This window comes from Phasianus colchicus, chromosome 1, assembly GCF_987193195.1.
Source record: "Phasianus colchicus chromosome 1, bPhaCol1.hap1.1, whole genome shotgun sequence".
NCBI classification, from domain to species: Eukaryota; Metazoa; Chordata; class Aves; order Galliformes; family Phasianidae; genus Phasianus; species Phasianus colchicus.
The window spans coordinates 93,842,529-93,869,257 of NC_143436.1; the positions used below are offsets into that span (position 1 = coordinate 93,842,529).

General features: G+C 43.2%; 2 protein-coding genes and 1 long non-coding RNA gene across 6 annotated transcripts in view; 1 reads left to right on the forward strand and 2 right to left on the reverse strand.

Annotated features, from left to right (window-relative positions):
• Window positions 1-295, reverse strand: part of POU2F1 (POU class 2 homeobox 1) — a 120,667-nt gene extending 120,372 nt beyond the window's left edge. The window contains exon 1 of the mRNA XM_031612617.2: window positions 3-295. The gene's annotated coding sequence lies outside the window, so the exon portion shown is untranslated. The remainder of the gene's footprint in view (window positions 1-2) is intronic.
• Window positions 287-26,729, reverse strand: part of STYXL2 (serine/threonine/tyrosine interacting like 2) — a 32,159-nt gene continuing 5,716 nt past the window's right edge. For 2 of the 4 annotated variants that reach the window (XM_090152644.1, XM_090152627.1), the window contains exon 6: window positions 18,805-25,713. In XM_090152644.1, coding sequence (XP_090008770.1) covers window positions 22,886-25,713 — 2,828 coding nt within the window. In that variant the 3' untranslated portion in view covers window positions 18,805-22,885. The other 2 variants (XM_090152639.1, XM_090152634.1) reach the window with 2 other exon arrangements.
• LOC116242051 (uncharacterized) lies at window positions 11,305-26,674 on the forward strand. Its single transcript, XR_016472100.1, has 3 exons — window positions 11,305-11,464; window positions 13,196-13,295; window positions 26,181-26,674. It is a non-coding gene; the product is annotated as an uncharacterized LOC116242051 (long non-coding RNA).

Genomic DNA, 26,729 nt, shown 5'->3' on the forward strand with positions numbered 1-26,729 from the left:
ACCTCTGGCCGAGGCCTCGTTAACGTGCGCGCGGACGGGCGTTGGCGTTTCAGTTGCCCCCCCGCCTCACACACGCGCGCACATCTAGGCGCTCTCCGGTCCGTTGTGCTGGGAGAGGGGGGCGCTTGCGCAGTGAGGCGGGTGGGGGGAGGGTGTAAATGGCTGTAGGGTGGGGAGCGGGATGCCCAGGTGACGGTTAGCCGTGCTGTGCCGTGAGGGAGTGGCGGTAACGGTCAGTCGTGGCGGAGGCGAACGGCGCCGGGCTGAGAGGTTCTGTGGAGGGAAGAGCTGTGTGTGTGCTGAGCGGCCGTGTGAAAACGCCCATCGTGAAGGATGCTTGGGAGACAGGTGCTGCCCGAGCTCAGGGCAATATTAATCCCCTATGAATAAAAAGGAATCGAATACAAAGAAAAGGAAATAACAGATCAGGCCGCTTTGTGCAGAGGAGGTCTGTTCCTCCTTCAGAAAAGAGCAGTTCTTAGGACACAGTTCCCCTTGTCGCACACCCTGGGTACCGCAGTGCTCGTGAGGTGTCTGTCACAAATCCGTCTTCTGCATCAACTGCCACCCAACTGAAGGGAGAAGGAAGTCGGGCCTCGTGGCCCCCTCATTTAAGGCTTAGAGTACATAACGTGAGCCTAGAGAAACCCACAGATCAGAAACCCATAAATTCAGAACTTCCAAATCACTATACAAGCGATAAGTGGGCTGAGTGACTGAACTTTGCCTCCTTCACAAATTCGGCAGAGCAAAGATAGCATTTGCTAATATTCTTCACCTTACTGCTGCATAAATAGATGATACTGCCAAGCTTTGCAGCATGCGCTCATAAAAAGAGGAAACAGAAGGTGCTATGGTGTTTGTTAAGGACTTGCCCTTAACGTTTTCCAAGGGTCATTAACTTCGATGGGTCAGAGTCCAAGCTGAATTTTCTTCTGGGGCTCAAAACCTCGTGGAATAAAAAAGACTGGTGAGAATCCATCCTTGCAGGCTGTTGCTGGTGGAATTATGAATTGTATCAGAGACAGTCGCTAGGTTTTTTCACTGGTAGGGAAGAGCCAGAAAGGACAGGCTGTCAGAAAGAGGCAGCGGGGTTTCTCTGCAAGGGCTCAATCAGTAAGGTAATCTTGGCATTTTTATTTAAAAATAAATTTGTCTGGCGATGTTTTCTTTGGATTTGTTTGATTCATTTTTTCCTATCATAGCAGAACCTCTCAGATGTTGCTGAAAGCAGGAGTTGAAATGGACTGTACTGTGAAACAGCAAAACACTTCCCTCAATGCTGTAATTCTGCCCTTGCACGTTCATTAACAACATTTGGTACCAGTAATTAAGCACTTTGTCTCTCAGAAGATCTACACTTAACACACAGGAGTGAAAATGTAAACAAAGGCATATTGTTGTGGCTCCTCTCCCACTCAGCCATGAGCCTCGTGGGCCAGTTAATCCAGTTTTATGGCCAGGTTATACCAGCACTGCAGCACACAGTGGCTGCACCGTGACAGATAAAGATACAGAGAAAAGGCCGGGGCTAGATTAAGGCTCTGCACAGCTCTAATCCTGCCTACGCTGAATATTCTCTTCCGTATCTTCTCATCTTACCCGCAGACTCTACTCAGTCCCACACACTGCTTCCCAGTCACCTGCAGAAGCTGCTTCTCTTCAGGGAGCATATGCTCCATTTCCACACCTGGCTTAGTCCTTGCTCTCACGCAGCCTCTGCATGCTTCACCCACAGCCGCAGAAGAAATGCTGTCTGAAAATAAATAGTTACTGTTTTGTCTGCTTGCTGCTGACCTGCTCTGTGTTTTCTGATCGACTGGCTGTAAGGAAAACTTCATTTGGCCACATATCTGCTCTCCCTCTCTCTTTAAAGATTGCTCTGGGTCTCCACATCCTCTTCCCCAGTTTGGTTTGAATGCATCTCAATCTCTTGCCTTCCCCAAGGTGTCGTACATCCCTGTGGCTATGTACCCAGGAAAGCTGGCCAAATCACTTCTGATGAATAATTGATCGGGTAAATTTTGCCTCTATTTCAGTTGTGAGTTGTCTGCAAACAGACTGTGATTTCTGCAAACTTATTTGATGTTATTTGCCACATAATGCCCAGCCAGCTCCGTATTCATGAGCAACTTGCTGGAAATATTTGAAATTTGAGATAATTGGACACCGGGATGATATGAAGCTTAGTCCTACAAGCAGCTGAGCTCTCCAGATTCATTTCACAAAAAGACTGAGGTGCAATGCTTGCAGTTGTTTGGCTGCAGCCAGCAAGGCTGCAGTTACAAGTGTGCTTACATGCTTTGCTGAGGCGGGGCTCAAAGCATTGAGCATCTTGTGGGACACCCTGTTTCTGTTGTCTGACCGCGCTCGTCTGTTTCATAAAATTGTTTCCTTCAGGGATTTTGCTTTAGAAATGCTTTCTCGCAGTGAAAAACAATACCACATTCAAAATTAACACACCTGCAAAGGAAAGAAATAGTATTTCAGGATCTTTTAAAGCTCTGCAATAAATCTCTGTCATTCCGATTTTGATTCAGATATCTCCTAATTCACAGCCCCACTAGGCCATATTGCCTCCTCAATTTCAGATGTTGTGCCAGAATTAATTCAGTGCTGTTGCAGAGACAAATGTATATATATATATTAAAAAAATCAGGTCTGGAGGCAGGGCACAAAAGAGTGACAGTTTAAGGTGGGGAGGCAGGGACAAAAGAATCCCAGTATTTAAGCAGCAAGCAGACTGGGAAGGAAGGAGCCTTTTCACCGCACAACTGCAGTGCATAGAGAAATTAAGAACAAACTTATCTGCTCCTCTCCAGCTCCAGCTCCACTGCACCACTCAGATCCGAATCCCTGACGCTGCATTTCTCACACAATGTCTCTTCTCTCCATCATTTTTTCTTCACATCAGATTTCTCTCCTTTCCAGGGAGGTCCTGTTTCTGGACTGATGTTTGCTTCACCTTTCCTTTCTGTTTCCATATTCCTCCTTTATACTGCATCAGAGACTTCTTCCTCAGAACAGCCTGTTTTGCCCCATAGGTTTTCAAGCATAACTCCCCAGAACCTCTCCATTCCTTTCGCTTTCAGACTGCTCAGATTGTGTCACCTTTAGTCCAACTTGTCTGTATGGCTCTGCTTACTGCTTTTCTTATGTAATACACTTTTGTACAAAGAGACCAACAGCCTCTCTGCTGCAGTCTCCGTTATAGAGGTTACAGTCTCATTTTTAACTCGATGCAGAGATGAACATCAAAAGACAGCCCATGTCTCAAAAAGCTCGCAATTTGGAGAGATGGCAGGCAAAGAATGAGGGAAAATAGGATTAGCAGTTCCTTGATCGGGGAGAATGCAAGGGTCATGCACAGTTCCTACAGTGTCACAATGGAGATGCTAGGACCTCAGCTAGTGTGGGGGTATACTGGGGCTGTGCAGTCCACTCCTTTCAACACACTGCTGTTTCACCTTTCTCCCTGATGTTGCTCCCCATCCTGATCCTCGGCATGAAGGGGACAGCCCACACTCGCACACTGGTGCTCCTTCCAGTGCTCTGCCCACTCCTTCCCACACACCTTGTAAGTGGTGAGCACCAAGAGCAGAAGGAGAGCAGATTGCCCATTGCACATACAGGCTCCTGTTTTCCACTACACACTCCTCTGGCTTCCTTCAAGCAAGCTGCTTTCCGGCTCTGGTTCTGTCCCTTTCTTGTTGCCTTTGGACTGGGGAAAGGATGACCCCAAACCTCTTATTTCTGAGTGTCGTGGCTGGCCTTGTGGATCTCCCAGCTAATGAGAGGGAAGTTGTGCCATCTTACAAGGCTCTGCTCCTCCCAGCTGCTCGCTAACTGCTTTTTTGGACATGGAGCACAATTGAAACATGATTTTCATTTTCATATTTGTAAAAAAACGGTAATTCAGAACCTTCACATATCCTCAGGAAAGGGAGAGGTGATCACTAGGAGAACACTTATCTTTTCAGGTGGGTTTTTCAGTCTGTTTAGCACCCTCTGCCACTTCGGCTACACTTCGTTTCTCTAGATTAATCTTTTATATACATTTCAATGGTTTTCATCAATTCAGCCTTTAAGCGCCTTCCAATTTTAATAAGTTACATCTAACCAATGACCACTTAGGTGGTTCAGGAAGTTATTGCCATGCCTTCTTAGCAATGGCAAATCAAGGCAGAGAAACTCAGTAATACATCCTCAGTTATTTATGCAGCAGGTAGGTAAAACAGGCAAACTATGCCCTGAGCCAAGGACCATGCTAAGCTCGCAGAGATCCACAGCCTGACCCTCCTTCTGCAGAGGGACCGCAATGGGCTCCTGAAGCTTGATTCAGAGCTCCTGAGAGTGGGATTTGCCATTGCCTGATCCAAGTAGCTGTTCAAGACTGCCACGGTGAGTTTCACTTCCCCTTTTACTACAAAGGAACACTGAAAATATGCACTGTTAGCATTTTGGGGATTGTTAGCTAACACTGGGGAAGCGCTCACATATTAGAGAGAGCGAGGCTGCAGTCTGGCAGACCCCATCCAGATGGACAAACCATGTTTTGCACCTGTAAGAAAATGAGGGCCACGTTGTTTCAGCCAGCCTCATAGTGCACTGTCTGCTGTAGACCTCAGGAGTGCTCTGGGGATGCTTTTACACGAGGAACCAAATTGGTTTTGACCTCAGTGAAGAGGGGGCCAAGAGGGACGCATCTGACACCTTTTAGCAACCACAAGGTTTTCTGTCAAGTAGACACAGCCCGCGAGACAAACTCACAGCTGGAGTTGGGGTGCTTTTGAAAACATTGTCTTTATTCTCTACCTCCCTTTCTTCCAGGACAGGCGCTTTGCTTATTCCCTCTTCAGAAAGGACTTTTCTGGCACACAGCCTAGCCTGGCTGGAGATTAGGGATTCTCTCTGCCCCTTCATCCTTGAATATTTCCTTTTAATTTCACAGTTTAAATTCCAATTGTGTAATTACATTCTGCCTACCCTGAATTCCTCTGTAATTTCAATTGGACACGGTGTCCTTCACTCTCTAGTTTGAACTCTCACAGTGCTGTGGGGCACTGTTAAGAGGCTGCCACGCTCCACTCTGGTCCCATTTCATGTATATGGAGAAAGAGAATGGGCCTAGATCCCTTTGAACTGAAACTGCTGCTCCGTATAGAGGAGACAGGGGTTGCTGTAGAGTGACAAGGCAGTCTTGCCCCACGGCAATACATTGGGCGTTTCTTACAATGCCTCGGCCTGAACGAATTTTTGGAGTAAAAGCCTGTCTGGAGGTATTTCTCCCCCACAGTACATACCCTTTAATCTCAAGTAAAGCTGTACGGAGACCCCCAAACCACTACTTTGCTGAATTTATGTGGCTTGAGAGTACCTGCTTGCACCATTTAACATGGCAGAAATGCCATAGTGATTTAATTTAGGTCTAGGGAGTTGTGTAGCAATACAAGGGCAGGTAGCACAGATGCCTAGTTCAGTAAAATGCTTTCCAAAAACGAGCAAATCCCAAGCATTTTATGACCCAACCCCAGTATTTCCTGCTGATGTTGTCCTGCCAGCATTTTCCCTCAATCCCTGCCCTGGTAACAGTCACTGGAGTCCCACATCCCGATTTGTTTCCTTGTGACATCTTACATCTCCAAATATTTCCACTTCTCCTGCCACTTTTCCTGTGGCACAGCTACTCACCGTGTCAGTGTGCCTGCATGCTGCCCCTCAGGTGTCAGAGATTCACCTTCCACATTTCCACCATCTTCTGCTGTGTTGTTGTGTGGAAACTTCTGGGGGACAGGGAGAAGAGGAGGCAGCAAGTGTCAGTGAGATAGTCCTCCTCAGTCTTCTCTGTTTTGGAACAAACTTCTTCTCCTTGCATGAGTTCTGTGTCACACTCATGATAAAGAGCTGCTCACCTGCTTTAAAATGTTTATATGCAATTCAGCAAACCGGGTTTACTACAAAAACAGGAATTATTTCACGTGTAATCAACCTCTCACTGCATTCTTTTCACCATGTTTATGCCACTTTCAGAAGCACGTGGGGGTGATACTGTCATTAGCAATAGTCCTTCACCAGAGCTCATTTCCCTCCCTGGAAAAGCATTCTGGATAGTCCCATCACTGCACAAAAAAGCATCAAGCTTCTTGCTAGTGGTACTATACCTACATGGAGACTCTGTCGCTCTGGCTTTTGATGGGACTTTGGCTTTCTATATACTGCACAACTGGTCCTGCTCCCGAGGGAAGCCTTTATGCTTAGTCCCATGGTGGCAGACCTGAGGCTGCTGTTCGTGTCTCTATCTGCAAACAGCAGATAGATCAGATGAGATCAAGTAGACCATATTTCCATGTTTCCTTGGTTAGCTTATACTGTTAAAAGTGAGTTGTTGTTAGGAGGAAACAGAGCATGTAATAACTAGAGTTGGGTTTTGTTTGGCTTTGAGTCATAAATCTGAAAGGAAAGGAAAGGAAAGAGCCATCACGTTCATCCCCAAGTTTGTCATACAATCAGCAAGGGGCAAGGCAGTAGTATGGGCAAGAAAATGAAACATGTGAAGGTACAAGTGCCAGCGGGGGGAAGTCACTGTTGCTTATTGTCAGTTTTGGTGTGACACAGAAAGTTCAGCTAATCCTCTTAGTTACAGAGACACACGGGTGGGGGGAGATTGTTATCTCAAGCAATTTGCTGGCTCTACTCCTTTTTTCCTTCGAGTTTCTTTTCGCCTAATTGAACAGCATTTCTTCCTGGGACTGGTTTGCAATAATCCTGGGGCCTCATCAGGGAGAGCACTAAAAAAAACAGGGAAAGGAGAAGCAGCCTGAGCAAGGCAGCCACCACCACAAGCTTCTCTCTTCAGAGAGGTATCAGATTTGATTCCAAGAGGTGAGGGTTAGAAATAAAATAACAATTCAAAGTGGTAATGAGCACATGTGCCACAGTGATCGCTCAGAAAGGTGTGTCTGGGATGGGTCATTAACAGCTGCCCAGACACTGGGGAACTGGGGGTTCTGAGGTAGAGCAAGGCAAAGGCTGCACTGGCGCCCATCAGAAACACATGGATTCCACTTGCATTGCCAAAGGGAAGTGAGCGTGGTAAATCTAATCGACAGTCAAAAGGTGAAGCAGAAAATAATAACAAGGGAGGTTTGTTTTTATTTATCGAAGAGATAAGGATTCAACTACAGGCGTTGAAAGAGAAAAGCCACCTTGTTCTGAGGAGTCAATTATTCCACCCACTCTTGCTCATCATCAAGGTTTTAGTACTATATTACTAAGGGTATTTAAAAATTTCTGAGCCTCAGGGTTGGTAATGTTTGTGCAAGTACTCTGCCAGTTGCCACAGGTGTCATTTTACAAAAGATCTGGATAATTACATGGTATCTTCCTGAAGATGGCAGCAGCCAGGGGCGGTTCTTCAGCAGATGCGGTTCCTGATCCTGGAGCAGGGTGGGTGTTACCAGCAGGTGACCACGTTTGGAAAGCATTCCATGTGCAGACAGAGCCGAAGCCCCCTATCATTTCCTGAAGGCTCGAGACTGCTTCCAGCACTGTGATACTGCATCCCAGGGAAGTGAGGCTCTGGTTCCCAAGCCTTCATGATTCACCCTGGAGAAGCTGAAGTTATTAAGGTGAGAGGTAGTCAACCCAAAGAAGAGCTGGCTTGGCAAACAGCTTGTTCACTGCTAACTGTATCAGCTCATAGCCTAATGCACCGATACCAATTTACTCCAGTATCCTGAACTGAGAATGGCAGAAATTAGTGACTCAAGCGAGGATCGTATCAATGCATTTCACTGTGGTGGTTAAAGAATTCATTGTCCCCCAAGTTGAGGAGATGGAGTACCTTTTCAGTTAGGGCAGCTAAATCCAACAGAGGCTAAGTCAGAACAGTCAGACAAGAGAGAAGGGGCCATAGCAGATAGCACTAACAAAGCAATTGTAAAATAAGTAGTATAGCGCTTCTAAGAGAAAAAATATTCCTCCGATGTCATACCAGCATGGGTCAAGGAAATGGCAAGTTTGATACATGCTTCACACCTGGACCTCCTTTTTGATTGAGTGTGCATTCTCCAGTCTTGCTCTAGCTCTGGCTGATCTGTGGCCTTGGACCGCCTCTGGGCTCGCACACTGGAGGGGTACCTGGTTCCTGTGACACACACACACAGTGCCTGAGCACTGCTTTCCAGACAAAGGAAACCTTGGAGTGGATCAAACAGGAGTCATGATGCATCACACCAGGGTTTTGACTCATATGCTTGGAGGATGAGGGCCAGCTGCTAGTTTTTCTACCATCATGTCACTTTGGACAGAGCTTCTGAGTCTCTGCCGGACACCTGCATAATGTCAATGACTATGTTTCTTTATTTCAAGTAGATATTTTCACAGAGATATACTGTGGGAGTAAATGCATTTAGCAGTGTAATTACCAGACACTGCAGAGGTGAGGCCATGTTCAGCAGTTTTTGTTCAGTTCTTTTATTTTTTTAAAGGTATTGTTTGCTTATACAGACCTTTAAAATTTATGATTATATTGTGCAGAGGGACGGAGGCAGAAAGACAGGGGCTTGCATCTCTGCTACGTGTGACCAGTGTGAAGCAGCCCTTGGATCATGAGCGAGACAGGGAACACTGCGCTATGACCTCTCTGGGCGGCTGCAGTGCTTCACAGAGCGCAAGGAGGGGCAAGGGAAGGGCAGAAATTGCTGCATTCAAGGACCAATCTCTTCCTCATGCAGGTCTACACAGCCAGCTAGTTGCATGCAGGACTACACCGTGCTCTTTAACCCTATCAGTGAGCATTTCGTTTTCTAACACTGAAAATGCTTGGACAAGTCATACGTATTTTAGCCACATGGATACGCTTTCTGAATCCTGCTCTGTAGTAACAGACTGCAGTTCTGACACCGATATAGCATTCACAGCTGTAGAGAGTGCAAAGCATTTATAAATGTAAAAAATATACGCATAGTGACTTCAAAAAAAGTGTTTAATGAACATTAATAAATATTATATGTTTCAAATATGTTAGATTTATGTTAATCATAAAATGAACGTCTAAAGCCACTAGAAGAAAGAGACAGCATTGCCAGGTGAATATCATGAATGAAAAAACATTAACCACTGTGAACAAGACCATCATATTTCCCAGTGGCAGCTCCCTGTCTTCCTCTAATTCCCCCCTCCCTTTCCTCTCCCTCCTCAGACACATACGCATACACTATGGGAGGAATGACAGCTGTTCTTCATGGAATGACAGCCCAGGGATATTGCATCCTCCCTTAAAAAAAAACAGGCAAGGTACAGAATAAGGTCAGTGAAGGGAGACAAAGGGGTCTCCCAGAGATGGCAAAGGGTAATTTATTGACAGATGAGATAGACATTACTACAGAAAAATATTAAATGGATTCTTTTCTTCTTTTCCCCCATCTTTGGAAAGAAAAAAAAAAAATAAGTGGGAAGGGTTAGGAAGGACAGATGCCAGAAATAGAGAGAAATTTCCCAGGAGGGGAAGGAGAAATCCTGAAGGAAATTAGGATCGCAGCACAGAAAAAAAGGAAGCTGGAAAAAAAAAAAAAATAAAAGGACATCTGAAGAGTAAGAAATTCTGTATGGAAACAACAAAAAAGGGCAGTGGAGAAGGAACACCACCACTAACAGCAGCACTGCTTCAAAAGCACTGTGAGAGAAGGAAGTGCTGGTAAAACAGAGCCTGATTAAAAGCCAGTGTTTGAAAAGGGCTGTCGGGAAATTGAAGAGCTGTGCACGCAGCCGACGTCAGCAGTGAGGAAGACTGCAGGAGCGCTAATCAAAGTGAGGCTGAGGGAGCATATGGAGCACGGAGATTTTATTAAGGACAGTTGAGAACCAGGGTTCATATAATGGGAGCAGCCAAGCTCAGGAGATGGGAGGGAAGAAAAGGCCAGGTCTTCTGGTGCAATAAACCGCCGTAGCACTGTCAACTTTGACAGTATGCGAGTTTCCGCTGCAAGGAAATGACCTGAGTGAAAGGCTTAAACAGTGGATGTTATTAACGTAGCTGTTCTGGCCTAGAGTAATAGGTTTCCCTAAATAATTGTGCAGGAGAGGGCGGGAAAAAATGCTGTGCAGGTGCGCTCTAGGCGGGGTTCTGTGAGTCCCTGCTGCCTTCAGCCAAGATTGCAAGATACCGACAGCAAGATACTGAGGATCTGATTCTTAGAGCCTCTGACGTGAGCAGAGTTCGTGATTTCCACCAGTCAGGGCCAGATTAACGCCAGAGGAGCAACCAAGGAAAGGTTTCACAGAGGGGTAAGCAACAGAATAAAATAAATATGTTGGAGGACAGACCTAATTTACAATCAAAAGCAGGGTTAGGTTTAAGCCAAACACCGTCTTATCCTGATCTTCTTGCAGGGAATGTGTTTTTTATGGTATGTAACTCAGCCTGAGTGGTAGATTAAGGGAGCAGAGAGAGCCTTTTTGAGTCCGCTGCAGCATGCCACATCTTTCTCATCCTGTTCCTGCTGCACACCTTTTGGCAAAACACTTCTCTCACAGCAGGTCCTTGTCCTCAGAGCCCTCCCATTCCAGCACCATGACATTACAAGACAATCTCTCATTAGGCCTAACCTCAGCAGAGACACAAAGAAGCACACGGTTCTGTCAGCCTACTACTTTCCAAACTTAAAGGTTGAAAAGTGGCAGATTTAATGCTAGAGTCTAATTATGAGCTGTGACTGCCACGCTTATGGCTGAGGGCTGACTTTGGGCCCATTTATGGCCCATCTACATTGAGCTTTGGAACTCCAAAGGATCAGGAGACTTTTAAATCTCAGCAGAGAAGGACAAAGCAAAAAGAAAGGCTGAATCTGTGCTATGTTGTGCTGTTAAAAGCTAAGGAAATGCTAAATGTTAAAGAAGACCTGTGCTCAGCAGGTGATTCTAGCCAAATTGCTGCCATGCTCTGGCAGCAAGCAATCTGCCGTGCAGAGCCAGAGCCATCTGACTGTTTGGGAATCATTTCGCAAACAGAAAAACACATGTAAAGGTGCCAGTTTTGCTAGGAATGGATGCCCCATCCAGGGGACAGCCTGCACTTGGATCTGAAAATACCTGCAACACCATAGCATGACCCGGAGCCAAAAGATAATCCAGGCACCAAATCAACGAGGTAACCCAATGTACCCCACACCCACATCACTGTGACGTGATGTCAGAAATGTGATGTCACTGTGCTGCTGAGAGGCTGGAGAATGCAAGCAGAGGGGATGTCACCACTGCTTCTGGCAGCAGCCTGCAGTCATCCCAATTAAGTAGTATACATGAAGCTGCAACAAAGCATTTTTTTCCAGCCTGTTCCCAGAGCCCTGAGCTTTACGTTAGGTTCTGACACCAACTCAAGACACAGCATGTGAGTGCCCTTTTTCCCCTTGGTATTCAGGCATCTCAGAAGATGGGAGATGATGCTTTAACTTTCCAGGAGAAGGTAAATCTGTTTCCATGTGCATATGGGATGCTCTTTTCCTGTGCTGTCGTCTGTTCTGGTATGAAAGAGGGGCTGCTAATGAGTCCCACATCAACTATTTCTCTTCAGATAGATTATTTCAGTATTCTTTTGGCCAGAAAGACGAAGCGCAGCTTGGTGGCTAGCAGTCAGGAACACTCACATGGGAGGGGATAAGCGTGCACTAATGAATCCTTAACTCTCTCACGTTGTATATTCTCTGGAAAGAGGCCTGGAACATATGTCTCCCTCTCTCCAGTGAACACTTAATCACTAGTTTAGAGTCATGATTGTGCTCTCTTGAGGCCAGCAACTGTTTAATTGTGCCACATACAGCCGAGTGATTGCTCAAGGAGAATGACTTTGTTAGTGAGTTGAATTTTCAGTCTTTTGAACTTTTCCAAGGTCTTCCCCTTTTCTTCTGCAATGTTGGGCTCAGTTACTGGTCTCAAATACGCTGCCAGACACATCTCTTTCTCCCTACCTGTGTCTGTTTTGTTCATTTAATTTGCAGCTCTCTTAGGGTGAGGACATCTTGAATTGTGCTGTATGCTCTACATATTATAGTGGTGCTAGTGAAGGCCTTTGAATACTGATGGAGTAACAGTATATAACAACACCCTTAGATATTAATTTATCATATCAAAAAGTCCAAAAGGATGCTAAGAAACAAAGAGAGGTCATGAAGAGGAAATATTTGGAAATGTTGTGTATAAATATCAGGCCTAAATAAATAAATAAATAAATAAATAGACCTTCCCCACAAAGAGAATTATGTCTGCATCAAGGCTGGTATAGGCTGCCCTGCTCAGGGAGGTGATGGGATCACCATTTCTGGAGGTTTACAAGAACCAGGTAGAGGTGGCACTGAGGGACGTGGTTAGTGAGCATGGTGGGGTTGGGATGGAGGTTGGATCTTAATGGTGATCTTAATGGCCTTTTCCAACCTCAGTGATTCTAGGATTCTGGTCATCAGGTGCAGCTCTCCTATAGCATCATGATAGCCAGGGGTATCACAGTTCTCCATGAAAAAGACTTGTGGTTGTAACGGTGAATTAAAACATTTGTTTGAAATCCTCATTCTCTGCATGTTGAAGAAAGTATGATAATTTTTTTTTTTTTAAGTGAAAAAATGACGTAAAAAAATAAAATCTGCTCTTGTTCCCCCATGCATAAAATGGAAGGTAAATTCCCTATTAGCTTCAGCAACGAACAGTGAAAAAATCTCTTTGACATCTTCGCATAGGAATGCCACTCTATTTACAACATTAATACTTTTTCCTTAATTGGACAACATTTTTGGAAACACAGGACTGACTTCTCAGAAATACTTTTGATGGTCTCTGCCTTTTTCTAATGTTTTTGTAGTGAAATAACTATGATTTCATTTTTGCAAAATAGAGACTATTTCACTGAAAATTTCTAGGAGAAAAATCACTTCCACTTAGCAATACCATTAAAGCCTCTGAATTGGGCCACATTTTGCTATCAATGCAGTTTCAGGGACACTTGGAAAATATTTTGAACAGCAGGGAGAAAAAGTGATTACCAACACAGTCGCTCAATGGTGTGAATATTGCGGGTTATTTTCCCTTTGACTGTTTATGGCCTATTTACAGTATAGTCATACCAAATCAGGTCATAACGTGGCTCCTTTTTTATAGTGAAAATAGAATCTAGCATCATATTTTATTTACTGTATCTCTCCCACAGAGCTAAGGAATGTCCAGGTGTCATGCAAGGATTATCTCTTTTCCAAGACATTCATGACTGAAGAAGAAACAAGGAGAAAGGTGACTGGGAAGAATAATAGGCAAGTTAGCCTCCATTTCTATGCACTTGAAGTAGCTGCATTGCTGTCACCGTAGCAAAAGTGGAGTTATAAAGGGGACTCAGTTGTGGACAGAGGGGAGAGAGTGCAGACAGCGTGAGGGGTTATTTTATTGTATGTGGCTGTCATCAGACCAAGCTGTGGACACATGTATGAGATCAAGACAGTGAAATATTATTCCTATCACCCCATCCATACAAGGCAGTGGCACTGTGTTACAAGTTAAGAAGAAACGAGTCGTTTGAACTTGTAAATGGCAGCTTAAAAGGGTAATTGCTCTGTTGTGCTACAGACTGTAAGTAAAAGCCTCACCTGGGTATCTACTCATCAGAGAAAATCTAGCATGAGAATTGGCTGGCACTAAACTGCTGCATTTCTGGGATCTTGTGTATCCAGTGTGGGGCAGATCTGTTAGCCAGCACTGAGAAAGCCTGGGCATGGATCACTTCAGGAAGCAGAAGATGCAAAGCTCTGCCAGAGGTCTGCTGTTGGAATTATCCCAGCTGCCTCTCCAATGAGCCGATAGGAAAAATAATAATACTCCCCACTGTTAAGGATGCATATAGAAAAAAAAAAAAAACAGCTTATAAGCTGATCCACAGGATTTAGAAAAGGAGATACTTTCCAAGAGACAGCTTTGTTTTCTGTTGTTTACAGTACGATCTCATAAGGGTGATTCCTTTTTTGTTGTGAAGAAGAAATAAGCTTGAATGAGGTTCCACGTTGGTTTAGATTAACTTATTTATAATTCTATTTTTTATTTTATTTTATTTTATCGGTTGGAGACCCTAGCCTATCAGATAAGATCTTTGTTCTGCCTGGAATATATGAACAGCCATCCCTGTTCATACGACAGGGATGAGGTTCTACATACAGAGGAACACCTGGTTTTGGGTTCCTAAGTCAGGCAGAAATAGAAGAATAACCTGTTTTTAATTCCTGTTTAATGTCTAGTAGCTCCTGGTTACTCCAATACTTCTTTCCAGAAATCAGTAATGAACTGAAGTGTAAGGAAAAGTTCCCTCAGGATGAAACAGAATAGTTTTCTCAAGACTACTCTAATGTTTCTACAGCTGTAAAAAATACATATTTATTATACACAAACACATGCATATATAAGGGGAAGCATTGTTGAACACTAGCTTCAACCAAGAGCTGAATTTCCTAGTACGCTCCAGGCTGAAATTTCTGAAAAGCCCAAATGCTCACTTGCAAGCTATCTGCACAGCCCAGGTCAGCAGGCAGCAATTAGCTTCTCAGCCACTCACTCTTCTTTCCATCTTCCTGATGGATATTTCATCTGAGTTTATGCTCCCCTCCCTCGCCTTCTCTTCACCTCTCCGTCTCTCTTTCCAGTAAGGCTATGATCTGTCACAGCCTCTCAATGGACAAGACCTATACATCCCATCACAACACTGTCATAGGCAGCTGCATTAGACAGGCCAGGATGAAAAGCAGTTTGGAAGGGAGAGAAGCCGTCATGCTTCAGGGAAGAAACTTGAACTCAAGCCAAGGCAGAAAGATGAAGGAGGACTTTGGGCCAGACAGGGAGAAAAATTCGACTCAGGGCAGGTTATCCCATAATTGCCCACTTAGGCTTTCTTTAGACCTTCTAAGATGCATCTTGTTCTGGCCAACATCAGAGAGAAAAGGGGTGGATCACTGGCCTGATCTAGCAGGGGGATGAGCTTCTTCATTCTTTCTGCCAGTGTGCTGGGTTTATAACATTTTCTGAAACCACAATGAGATCCCTTTTCCAAGCATGACCCTTGCTCTGCCAGTGATAGCCAAAATTCCTTCCCCTCGCCCCGTCCTTCACACTTCCACAGGCAATACAGAGAGAAGCCAGTACAAAGCCAGGTCAAGATGATAAGAACAAAGCCTTGAAGACTGCTCTTAGATACCAGCTTTACTTCAGCTGAAGGGGGAATTTTCAAAGAGGTGAACTCTTTCTGTCTCTCTCTCAGGCAGGAGTCTCCTGGGAGGAGAAGAAAACAGCTTTCATTTTAGCGAGTCATGATATTTATGGCCCTTTTATGAGTTTTGTTTGAAAATATAAAAGTGGACGGACTCAAATCTGTTTCAAAAGAGAGGAGATGGGAAGGGGAGAGACAGAGCATATGAAGGGCAGGTGGGTCTGAATCATCTGCCCACATTCAAAAGAAAATCAAATACCTTCTTTGTTTTAATATGGACCCCTTCTGTCGGTCATGAGGATAATGTCTGACCTTTCCTTGCATAGGCCCTTTTATCCCTAATGACTTACAAATTTGATATGTCTACTACCACCAAGAACACTCACTTTGGGATGAATCGAGACAACTATTCAATTATGCAACTGCAGCACCATGCAACGGGTCAGTTTTGATTGCTCCCAAGAAGCAGACTTTCAGATCTCGTCTCCTGCAGAAGTGAAAGCTTTATACTGCATTCCTGAGGGGCGACTGTCAGCTTCTGCTTGCTCACATACCTGAGTTTCATGTGGGCTTTCATCCATCCTATTTTGGTGTCTGTTCAGCAACTGAGGTTGCACCCTCTTGAGGGCCTCCTGCTTTTCATATGTGGAATCTCCTCTGACCCTTTGCCTCCAGGCAGTACTTCTGATCCAATTCACAGAATAAGCAGCACATGCCTTGCAAAATTATCGAGGGAGGGAAGGTTAAGTTGAAGAACTGGATTTTGCATTTAATTTTGGAGGTACTTAGGCCTGTGGTCATTTTACCTGCCCTGTGCATGAACCTTCATAGGTTATGGCAGTGACTGAGAAATTTCTATGGGCATGATGTATAAAGCTTCCCATTAATTGGCAGTTTCATAAAGGATATTGTGGTATCATAAAGCTCTCCTCTCCAACAAGGAGCCAGAGATGATCTACCAGATCAGCAAAAGGCCTTGGACCAGATCTGCATTCAATACAGTCATTACAAAGATCAGATTGCTAAGATGATCCATGAAGATGTGTGAAGTCATATGATCTTAAACATCAACTGATGTGTGCTATATCTTTCTTTGATACTGTGTCCTGCAATAATCAAATGTAGAGATCAGAAACAGCTTGGCCTTTGAAATTAGGTATGTCTCTGGCAGTATGTGACCTGAAGCATACAGCTATCTGGTCAATTGTAAACAGTTATCATCACAATAGTCGTTTTCTAATGTCACTCAGAAAACCAAAAAGACTATAGGACCATAGCTTTGGCTAACAGATGCCGCTGGTAGTCGGGTGATGCCATAAAAATGATCAGTTCCTTTAAAGATTTGTGTCTTCTACCTAACATCTCCTATGTCTTGGTTCAATTTTATGCCTATGTACATGCCCTTCTGAATGGATTTGTTCTTCCTTCCGTGGCTGCTTGTTCAGAGTCCTTGGTAAGTTTGAATCAGGTTTCAAGATTTATTGATCTGGCCTTGTCCATTTTGTGGTGTGTTCTTTGATTTAATTTAATGACCGTAAAGCATTCAGGCATGTTGGCATGAAGGGTGCACTGGAAAACACTAAGTGATTGATTGATTGATTATGGAGAGACATTGTTCTCTCCACAGTTAACAATGAAGCTAGTTTCCCATTACACTCATCTCTGTCTTCCAGGACACCCATGCCGTAACTAAAAGTTAACCACACTGTCTAAAATTTCCCAGGTTTGAATCTGCTGTGGGAGCAGTTACATTTTTTGCACATGGATTAGGTTTATCTATTTTAAAGATAACAGATATCCTTGAAACACAATATATAGGGGAAGGCTCAAAGCATGGACTGTCCCTTCTCCTGCTCTCTGATTTTTGCACCACCACATCTGGATGGCTTGACACAGACATTCCAACATTTACTTTAACCTGTTGGTCTTGGGGAGGAATTAAACCATATTGTTGCCTGCTCTTATGACTCATAAATGATGCATTCAGTTTGTGTCTGTGTATGTATGTGTGCATGTGTGGGAGTAGGTGCAAGTGCACCCTCTGGTAGGGGAACAGCAGTCGCAGAAAAACACTGAGCTCAGAAGATACTGAACAACTGTAACAGAGGGATAAAAGGAAGTAACATGAAATCAGCTCCTGAATAAAATATAATGTACTGAAAAGCAAAAGGCAGTCCAGAAGAAAAAAAAAAGATACAATTCTTCCATATCCAAAAAATGTATGTTCATAGGGTTAGCCAAAACGACAGAGCACTCATTTAAAGGGATTATGCTGGTACCAGCAATGTAAGCAGCCTAATCCCACACCTCAACACAACCTATTTTTAACCTCTATCCACTTTTTACACAAAGAGCAATATAACAAATCTTGTTGGCATTTAACTGATTACTCCCAGACAAAGAAGTGAACACCTTTCTGAAAAGACTGGGGCAATTCACGCACCATTTAGAGCGATGATCCCATCTCTCTGGAGAACTGTTTATTTGTTACACATGGTTCACATTTTTGAAAGTTCCTTCACAACTGAACAGGCAGAAAACTAACACAGTTTGGTTTTTCTGAATGGCAAATGAAATTCCATAAAGTAGGCAGGGAGCTCTCACAGACATTTTGCTGGAGTGTATGAGCATGCAGTTTCTGTTTCCGAGCCCTAGACTGTATTAATCCCATGCTTTCTGCATCTCTGCTAGATTGTCTATAAATTTAGGAAGGTTATATGGATACTATGTTTTCACGTTATAATGTATATATCCAATATATTTCAGCTAAACCTTTTAAGGAAATGCAGACAATGCAGCATAACCATCCCCAACTAAAACTTTTTGTCTCATAATTCATCCAGCTCTCCACTACAACTAATGTGTAAGCATTTCTCAAGGAGCTGTATAAAAACGAAATTGTGCTAAATGCCTTTTAAAATTACCCAGTCTAAACTAGAGCCACAAGCAATAAAACAAATTGCCCTGAAAATCCTAGGGGGGAGAGAGGGAAATGGGTTAAAGCCCTGCCCTGCCAGTACAGCCATGCAGAATGCAGCCGATACACTAGGAGTAACTATTTCTGGCAATGCTTCCACTTCCTTTCAAATTTGCTTCTTGAATTCCCAACCTAGCACATTTTATCACTGATGTCCCATCAATGTCTGTCACCAGAATTTCTCCCAGTCCTCTTCACATTTCCCAGAAATCCATAATTTCTGTAAATCCCACCATCCCCCTCCTTCCCACATAGGTTGCCCCATGGTCTTTCACCAAAACTGTTATACAAGTAAACAGATGAATATTTGGCTCAGACGAATATCAGCCTCTTTGGCTGCCATAGATAACCTTTTCATCTGCTGTCGATCTGTTCCTTAATTTGCCTATTGTCTTCACATCTCTTTTTCAATACTTCCTATCTCCAATCTCTCTAGCTTTCATCGTTTTCTTACTTATTTCACTCAGACCATTAGATGTGTTTCTCTGTCCTGTTATCCCTCCTTTACTTCATTGTTTCCCACATAACCTGGGTCTCTACATTTTTTTCAAAGGGCATCAAGGAAACAAGAGTAGTAGAAATGAGAGGCCAGCTGTGAAAAAAAAAACACAGGACTTAATGAGACTGAAACACTGAAACACTGTAGATGAAGTCCAAGGTTAATAAATGTAAAGCATTGCACATAGGAAAATGTAGCCTATAAAGCGATGATCTCAGAGATGACCACTGCCACCCAGCAGCACGATTTTGTGGCTATAATAAATAGTTCAGTGAAAATGTCATCTTGGTGCTCAGCAACAGCCAAAAAAGCATGCAAACTGTTACGAGATGATAGGGAAGGGACAGAGAGAAAAATAAAGGAGACCATTGTGCCACAGGATAAATCCCTGCTGCACCTGCACCGTGAATACTGTGTGAGGACTTGGTCGCTCATCTCAAACATGATAAAGTAGAACTGCGAAGGGTTCAGAGAAGAGTGGTCAGAGTAATCAGAGACATGGACCAGCTCTCAAAGGAGGAATGAGAAACTCCATTAGGCTGCAAAACAGACAGCTAAGGTTGGACGTAATGATAGAAGTGGGTAAAATCTTGTGGGTCATGTGGATTCCAGTCAGGAATCTGTATCTTGGCATTGAAGTAGGCTGGTAAGGAGCAGGTTCAGAACAGAAACAGTGCGATGGTTTAGCATTCAGTGCATAGAAGTGTAAGAACTTCTTGCCAGAAGAGATCATAGAGGCTAACAGGTACAAGGCTATAATATCTATAACTCAGAAATGATTAGGCACCTCCATGGAAGGAAAATCTGTCAAGGGCTATTAAATACAAAATACAAAAATATCACATTTGGCTCAGGAAGTCCTTGAGTTGCAAATGACTGGAAGCTGGGAGATCATCCTGGGGAAGAATCACTTATATCACTGCTTTTATATTCTTCCCTAGGTATTTACTGTTGGTCTCCATCAGAGACAGGATATTGAGCCAGATGGACCTTTGGTTTGACCTCATATAGCCTTTCTGATGTTCTTATGTTTATATTCTTAACTGACTGTATGGATGCTCTTTGCACTTTCACCTTCCACTAAACAATGCCAAAGAAACCCCCTCACCTTCCTGGCTACAGCAGCAAAGTGAGGCTGAGAAAAACGTCAGCCCCAGTGCATATTTGCTGGAAAATCCTTTCCAGATAAATTTGGATACTTACCCACTCTTTTAGCCTAATGTCAGACTAAGTGTCATTGCTGAAAAAACATTCTCTCTACGGCTCTAGTCACCCGAAACAATTGGTGCAGACCTCTCCTCTTTCACTGATTCTGTATCGCCTTCTAAAATCTAATCTTAAAACCTGACTTTCTAGCCTCCCTTCAACCCCTTCATTTCTGTCTTTCCTGGTTATTGGTCTTATGACTGAATGCTTTAATATTTTCACCATGCAAGGTCTTTATGTCACTGTTTCATGTAATTTATACTTGTGAGCTGGAGCCTTTCCCAACTCACTTTCAAGCACAGTCCATACACTGAATGGAGTCCAAAATTATCCCCACCCCCTTATTGCTTTGGGGGTTTGGCTTTATTAGCAAGGACATAAGCAATAAGAAAATAAAGTTCAGCTGTTTCTAAGGCTTCTCCCTCATGACTGCTCAGTCAGTATCCTAGACGGCTTCTCCCCAGCAAGCCATTTTTATCTCTCTTTTAGACAAGGGAACTAATAAGCCACCTACCTCAGTGAGTCAGCAGAACCCACTTAACCCTTTCCCAGAAGGGTCAAAACTCGCTATCAGGATGGTTTGGCTCAGGCTGGTTACAGAACCATATTCTGCCCCTCGGTCTTGAATAATTTATTTGTGCGGCAGACCTGGATTACTGTTTAAATCAAAATGCTACCCAAACAAAGGCTGTGCTGTGCAGTGCAAAATGAAACCAATTACTACATCGTATGATGCTCATCTTTTACAGTGTGAGATGCCCCCTACAGTACCTACAGAGGACAGGCATTTATGTCGAGAGCAGCAGCAGCCTTAGGAAGCAGGAGAGATTTTCAGAGGGAACAGCCTTTGTAAAAGAGCAGATTCACTGCCAGAAGGTGTTATGCACTTTCACTTTGATCCATCAAAACTGAAGTAACCACTTACTGTTGTAAGGAGACAGAGGACGAATCCGGTGCTCATGCTTGAGATCTTTTTTAAATTGAAATTACAGTAAGCTCCAATTAAGCATAAGCATCACATTGTTTCGCACAGAGCAACTTTAGCAGAGGTGAAGAATAGCAGAAAATACCTATTTTATCACACTGCAGAAATTCAATGTAAAATCTCCAAATGTGGATCAAAGCCTGAAATGCCATCACTTTAAAGAAAAACCTCAGAGAACTATGCAGAAGTAAGGGATGCACTGTATTGTACTGTGAACATTGAATTTCTGCAGTGTGATAAAATAGGTATTATATTGCAGTAGCAGTGCACTAAAAGCCTTGCAGTACCTCTGGATGCCTGGAACATTAACAAGACAATGTTTCTTGTGTACTTCAAAAATGAAATCTGTGCTTACTCATAAAAAAAAAGACACAAGTAAAATACATTCTTCTTCTTATTTTTCTAGCGCTGTTATTGTTCAATCACCTGATTTTGAGACTCCATTCACCTGACAATAAGCAGTTATCATTTGCCCTGGTCCTGGCTGTCAGAAAGAGTCATCTTTATCTTCAAAGAAGCAGGGATAATGTCTAATCAGTGAGTTAGAGTCAAGGTAAATGATGCTAAGTTTAGGAAAATTGGCACCTGCATTTTGTTATTAGTAACCATTATTTAGATAGCATTGCTGATGTGTGTAGTCTCATACAGAGAAGGACAAAAACTAGACTCTGTGGAGTTTACTGCCTATACTACACAATTAAAACAGTGAGAGGTGCTAGCATAACAGTATAGTGAGCCCTAAGCATCACAGTGAGAGAAAGAGAAGACAGGAAAGACAACTTTCTGTGAGAGAGTGATGCTGTGCTGTTGCATCATCCCTTCATTGATGTTTTACATTCAGCTCTGCCAGAGGGCCCGGAGAGGGAACAAATAACTCCAGAAAAGCAATCCAGAACAACTGGCCAAGGTGTTTATAAGAGAGGGGTGGAGGATGTCACTTGGTAACAAAAAGTTGCAACACGCCAATTAAACTCACCACCTCCTAAATCAGACTTCAATGCACCACACTCAACAGACATACATTTTGTCCTTAGAGAAGTCTCTGCACAGTGTCTTCTACCAACACTTTAGTTATATGTTGTTTTATTATGAGGTCAGTTTGTGTATCACTCTTTTCCAATAAGGTATTTGTCTTGAAAATCAAGACATGACCATCTGGCTATAGACGTGAGAGCACAGACTCAGCTGAGCTGCATACAAACAACAAATTGAAGCCAGTGCTCCAGAAACCCAGCCTAAACTAACACTAATCTTCACCCTAACTCTAAATCTTGAAGTAGATCTTAGACTGATGGCAGTATTACTGCATTTTCCTACGTTGGCCTGAAGTTATTTGCAGGAACCAACCATGAAGCAAAGGTAATTCCATCTAAAAGACAAATATTGTACCACGTGAATACATTCATTATTGCCTTATACTTCTAAAAAGAAGGAGGCATTTTCTTTTTTCTAGCATTTGACTTTACTTCATCTACTCAGTGAAAGAAAACAGTGCCTGTATTCTCCTGAACAGTCTTATTTCTGTAGACATTCATAAGACTGGAAAAGAAAATGGAGCCTTTCTAGCAATGTCTTCTCAAGTAAAATTGATTAAGGCAGGAACTCTTCAAGCTATTGGCTTCTGCCTTTTATGATCAAAAAAATCCTAGAAAAATGTATGTTCGGTCAACAAAACTAGGAAATTGAAATAATCAAAATGTGATGTGATTGGTCTTTCGAATGGAGGTGCTACCATTACTTTGCTGCTGAAACATCACCTGGCTTCTAACACTGTGTTCCTACCTACATTGATCATTTAATGCTAGCATCTTCTTTCTGAAAAACCACAAACACTTCCAAAACTTGACCTCTTCCCTTTATCGCTTTTGATTAAGAAAAGAACTATCTGCAGGAAATGCCCTGCAAACCACAAAGGATTATCAGAAATATAATGATGAGTGATTCTGGGACTCTTACACTCTGCTTCTGTTCCTCTAATCTGATCCTTGGTCACTCTTCCTTTCTCCGACGGAGCTTTGCTGTAGTTTCTTCTAGTCGGCTTCTCCATGCAGCAATAATAGCATCATCATCCAATTCTTCTTCCTCCTCTTTACGCACGCTTCGCTTGTACTGAGAGAACTGTCTAGATGCAAATCTCTCTTCACTTTGTTCCACTTTTGCCTCTTTCTTTCCATTCTCTTCAGACTTTGAAAAGCTCTGGGTGAATTTTCTCTTAGCTCCAAATTCTGACGTGTCTGACATGGCCTCCTCTTCACATGCCTCCACGTGATGAGATCTGACTCGACTCTGTGCAGATGATTCAGGGGATTCGGAGTCAAAGGATGGTTCCGGTGTTTGACTGAAAACATGCAGTTCTGGGCTTTTCTCACCAGAACTTGCTGTCTCACTGACTCTCGACCTTGTGAACTTATACATCTTTTTGTCCTCCTTTGCCGAAGCAGAGGAAAATCTTGACATGGTTCTCAGTGAATCTCCTTTTGACTCATAGGAAGAGCTGTCAAGCTCTTCTCTCTGGGATCTGGAGAATCTGTAACTGGATGTTTCAGAATCCATCTCTCTTACTTTCGATGACCTGCTGTATTTCTCTCTGAAATTCTCACTTTGATCATGATATGATGACTGTTTTTCTGCTTTCAGGCTACTGAGCCACTTGGTAACATCAGTCTCTACTTCTGACTTCAGTGCACCTGTGTTTGCAGATAGACTGGATAGAGTAAAGATTGTATCGTTTCTGTCTAGATCTGCTTGCAATGGGTGCCTGTAATTGTTTGTTATGCTCTCCACATCACCTTCTATTTCACTTTGCTCTCCTTTGGTCACCTTTTTTTTAAATAGAGTGCTGCGTTTATTGTCACTTATCACCTTTTCAATTTGGTAATCTGACATTTTCTCTCTCATTTCCATTTGTAGCTCCTTCTCCTTCCTGCTGAGTTTTTTTAGGTCAACATCATCGGCAAAGAGGCTATAGAGTGGTTTGCTTGTTTGCATAGTCTTCGTGTTCAAACTAGTCCCTTCTGCCCTCCCACTTACAGAAGTATTGCAAGACAGGACAGACTGAGACTCAGCCCTGTGCACGTCCTGCTGACCGAGATGAGAAGCAGAAAAAGATGAGCCACACTGAGAACTGAGAAGGGAAATCTTATCATCATCTACACGTCTGCCAAGGTCTCCTGACATTACACTGGAGGCCATTGCAGATGATGGACGGGACAGCATCATGATCTCATTTTGCTTCTGAGCAATGGTTTCACTGACCACGTTAGCAATCCAGTTCTGAATGCTTGCCATAGATATTGTGTCACCTGGGCCAACTGGGAGATTGGGAAGGGGAATATTTGGCTGTGTTGCCCCAGTGCTGCTCCTGGCCTGTGATAAAGATGAATGATTTGTCTTCATGCTCAGCATGGAAGCTGCATCCTCAGCACCATTCGCAGAAGGCGCTGAGGCCCAGAAAGCAGACAACGGGATGCTCCCACTCATTGTACTGTCTGTCTCCCAGCTGCACATGGACTGGCTTTCTTCTAAAATTTTCTTTGAACGTTCAAGGAGCTCTACACGTCTCTGCCTCTTTTTAGCTGAAGCAGAATCTTCACTTTTGGCAAACTCTACAAATTCCTCCTTGCTTTCAGAACCCACCTTCTTCTGCCGCTTCATTTTCCAAGCCTGGTAAGCACTCAGGTTAACATCTGACAAATTCTTCCCTTCAGTCCCCTCCTCACCAGTCTGGCTGCCATCTTCTGCTGGAGATGGTGCAGAAGACGATGATGATTCTAAATCCTTCTTGTGAAAGCCAAACTGGATCCTCTTGATCTTCCACCTTTCTAGAGGAGTCAACTTGTCTTTGTTCTTTCGGCAGAAATTATAGAAGGAGCTACAGTCTGACAACACGCTTTCCTCATCCACATCCCTTTCCTTTCTTCCTGTTTCTGGAGATTGTCTCTCCCCACCATTCTTATTCTTAGAACGATACCTCTGAACAGCTTCCTTCTCAATCTCCATCAGCCTCTGGTTCCACATGTCCCAAGTGCTCTCTGAAGACATGGAATCTGACCGGCTCCTCCTCATCCTGCTAGAGCTGCTGGCTTCCAACTGTCGCTTTAGGGTTCGGATCTCAAAATTGCTCACACTCTCATCATCACTAAATTCACCTGATTGGCAAGGTCTTCCTCCCATGTTAGAATTTCCATCCTCCTCTCTGGGTGGACCCTCCATTTGGTATTTCTCATTTCTGCGCTGCCAGTCATGGATCCTTCGATCCACATCCTCCTCATATTGCTCCCCTTCCTGAGCCAGAAGCCTTGGCGACACTCTTTTTCCATGCTCATTTGCTGATTCCTTTGCAGGTAGGCCTTGTTTCTTCCTCCATTCCTCATATAACTGTTCCTCTTCCTCCTCACTGATGAGGGTGGAGCGTTTGGAAACCCAGCTAGTTTTTCCCACTGATGAAGAGCTCATAAAACTACTTAGCATGCTGATGTTGTCTTCTTCTTCTACTGTGATGGAGTGTGCTTTGGGTCCTACGACACTTTCGGAGTCCTCAGCTCCAGACAGCCGAGAAGATGTCCCAGGGTGGGTGACAGGACTTTGACTAGGAGTGACATCTTCATCTCCAGTATGCTCCAGCTCTCGTTCTTCCAATAATTGCTCATTAAGCTCCCTTAGCTGCTTGAGGAAGCCATCATTGGGGTAAATGGCACGCTTCTTTCTCAGAGTCATCAGAGCCTCCAGAATGGTCATATGGTGATAGATCATCAGGTAAGCAGCCACCAGCACAGCTGAGCGACTGATTCCCATTTCACTGCTGACAAGGATTTTTCCTATAGACATTGAACATAGAAGTAATTAGCTATTTCCTAAAACAGAGAGAAGTTGCTGTGTACAAATACATTCTCTGAATAGTTAAAAAACAATAAAAGTCTAGATAATTATGAACAAAAACCACATCAGTTTCAAAAGCTGTGGGCATGCACATTTTAAAACAAGCTAAACAACATTCATATTTTCACCTATACAATTCATTTCCCCAGATAATCAAAAAGCTTACAATAGGTTTCAGAAAGAAAAGTGATGCAGTATTCTTGACTCCCAGGATGACATAGGGTAAGATATGTAAGCTTTCCAGGCTTTAGTTTTCCCATGTGTGAAAAGGGAGATGTTAGCAGTAGCCTCCAGAAAGGTATTGGAAGGATACACAAATAACATCAATTAGGAATGTCATTGGACTTTTAAATATAATTTTATATTAATTTAATCTTTTTTTTTTTTTTTTTTTTTTTTCCCCCAGAGCACATATCTGCTGTTTTGCAGGGCACACCAAATCTGTTACAGGTAGATTGGCTAGAGGCCAGAGCCAGAATAAATCTCAGAATAGAAGGACCAAGCAACTAGAAGAAGAGAGCTGATTTTGACTCCAGTAAGCTGACATAGGTACTTACTCCAAAGTTTGGGACCCACTATTCTTTAAACAGTGAGAGCCAGAATGATTTGCTGTATTTCACAGTGTTTACACAATAACCATATCTTGCAAAAAAAACTAAGCTTTGGCACAAAAAGATTGTTTTTTAAATACAGTTTTACAGCAAATTAAAGTTAAATAAAAGCTTGTGAATACAAAGAGAATAAATGAGGCTTTCCTAGCCTGCAAACAACTGACATTATTGTTCCCTGATGTGTGATAAACTCCAATTTATCAACGTGCTCTTTGCACTGAAGCTTAATGAAGCCAGTTTAAACACCTCCTGCCTGACTGTTGATGTGTTACCATAGGTATTTTCTTAATGCACCTATTCCTACACTTTCCAAATAAATGTATTTTACATCTTTCTTAGTACAA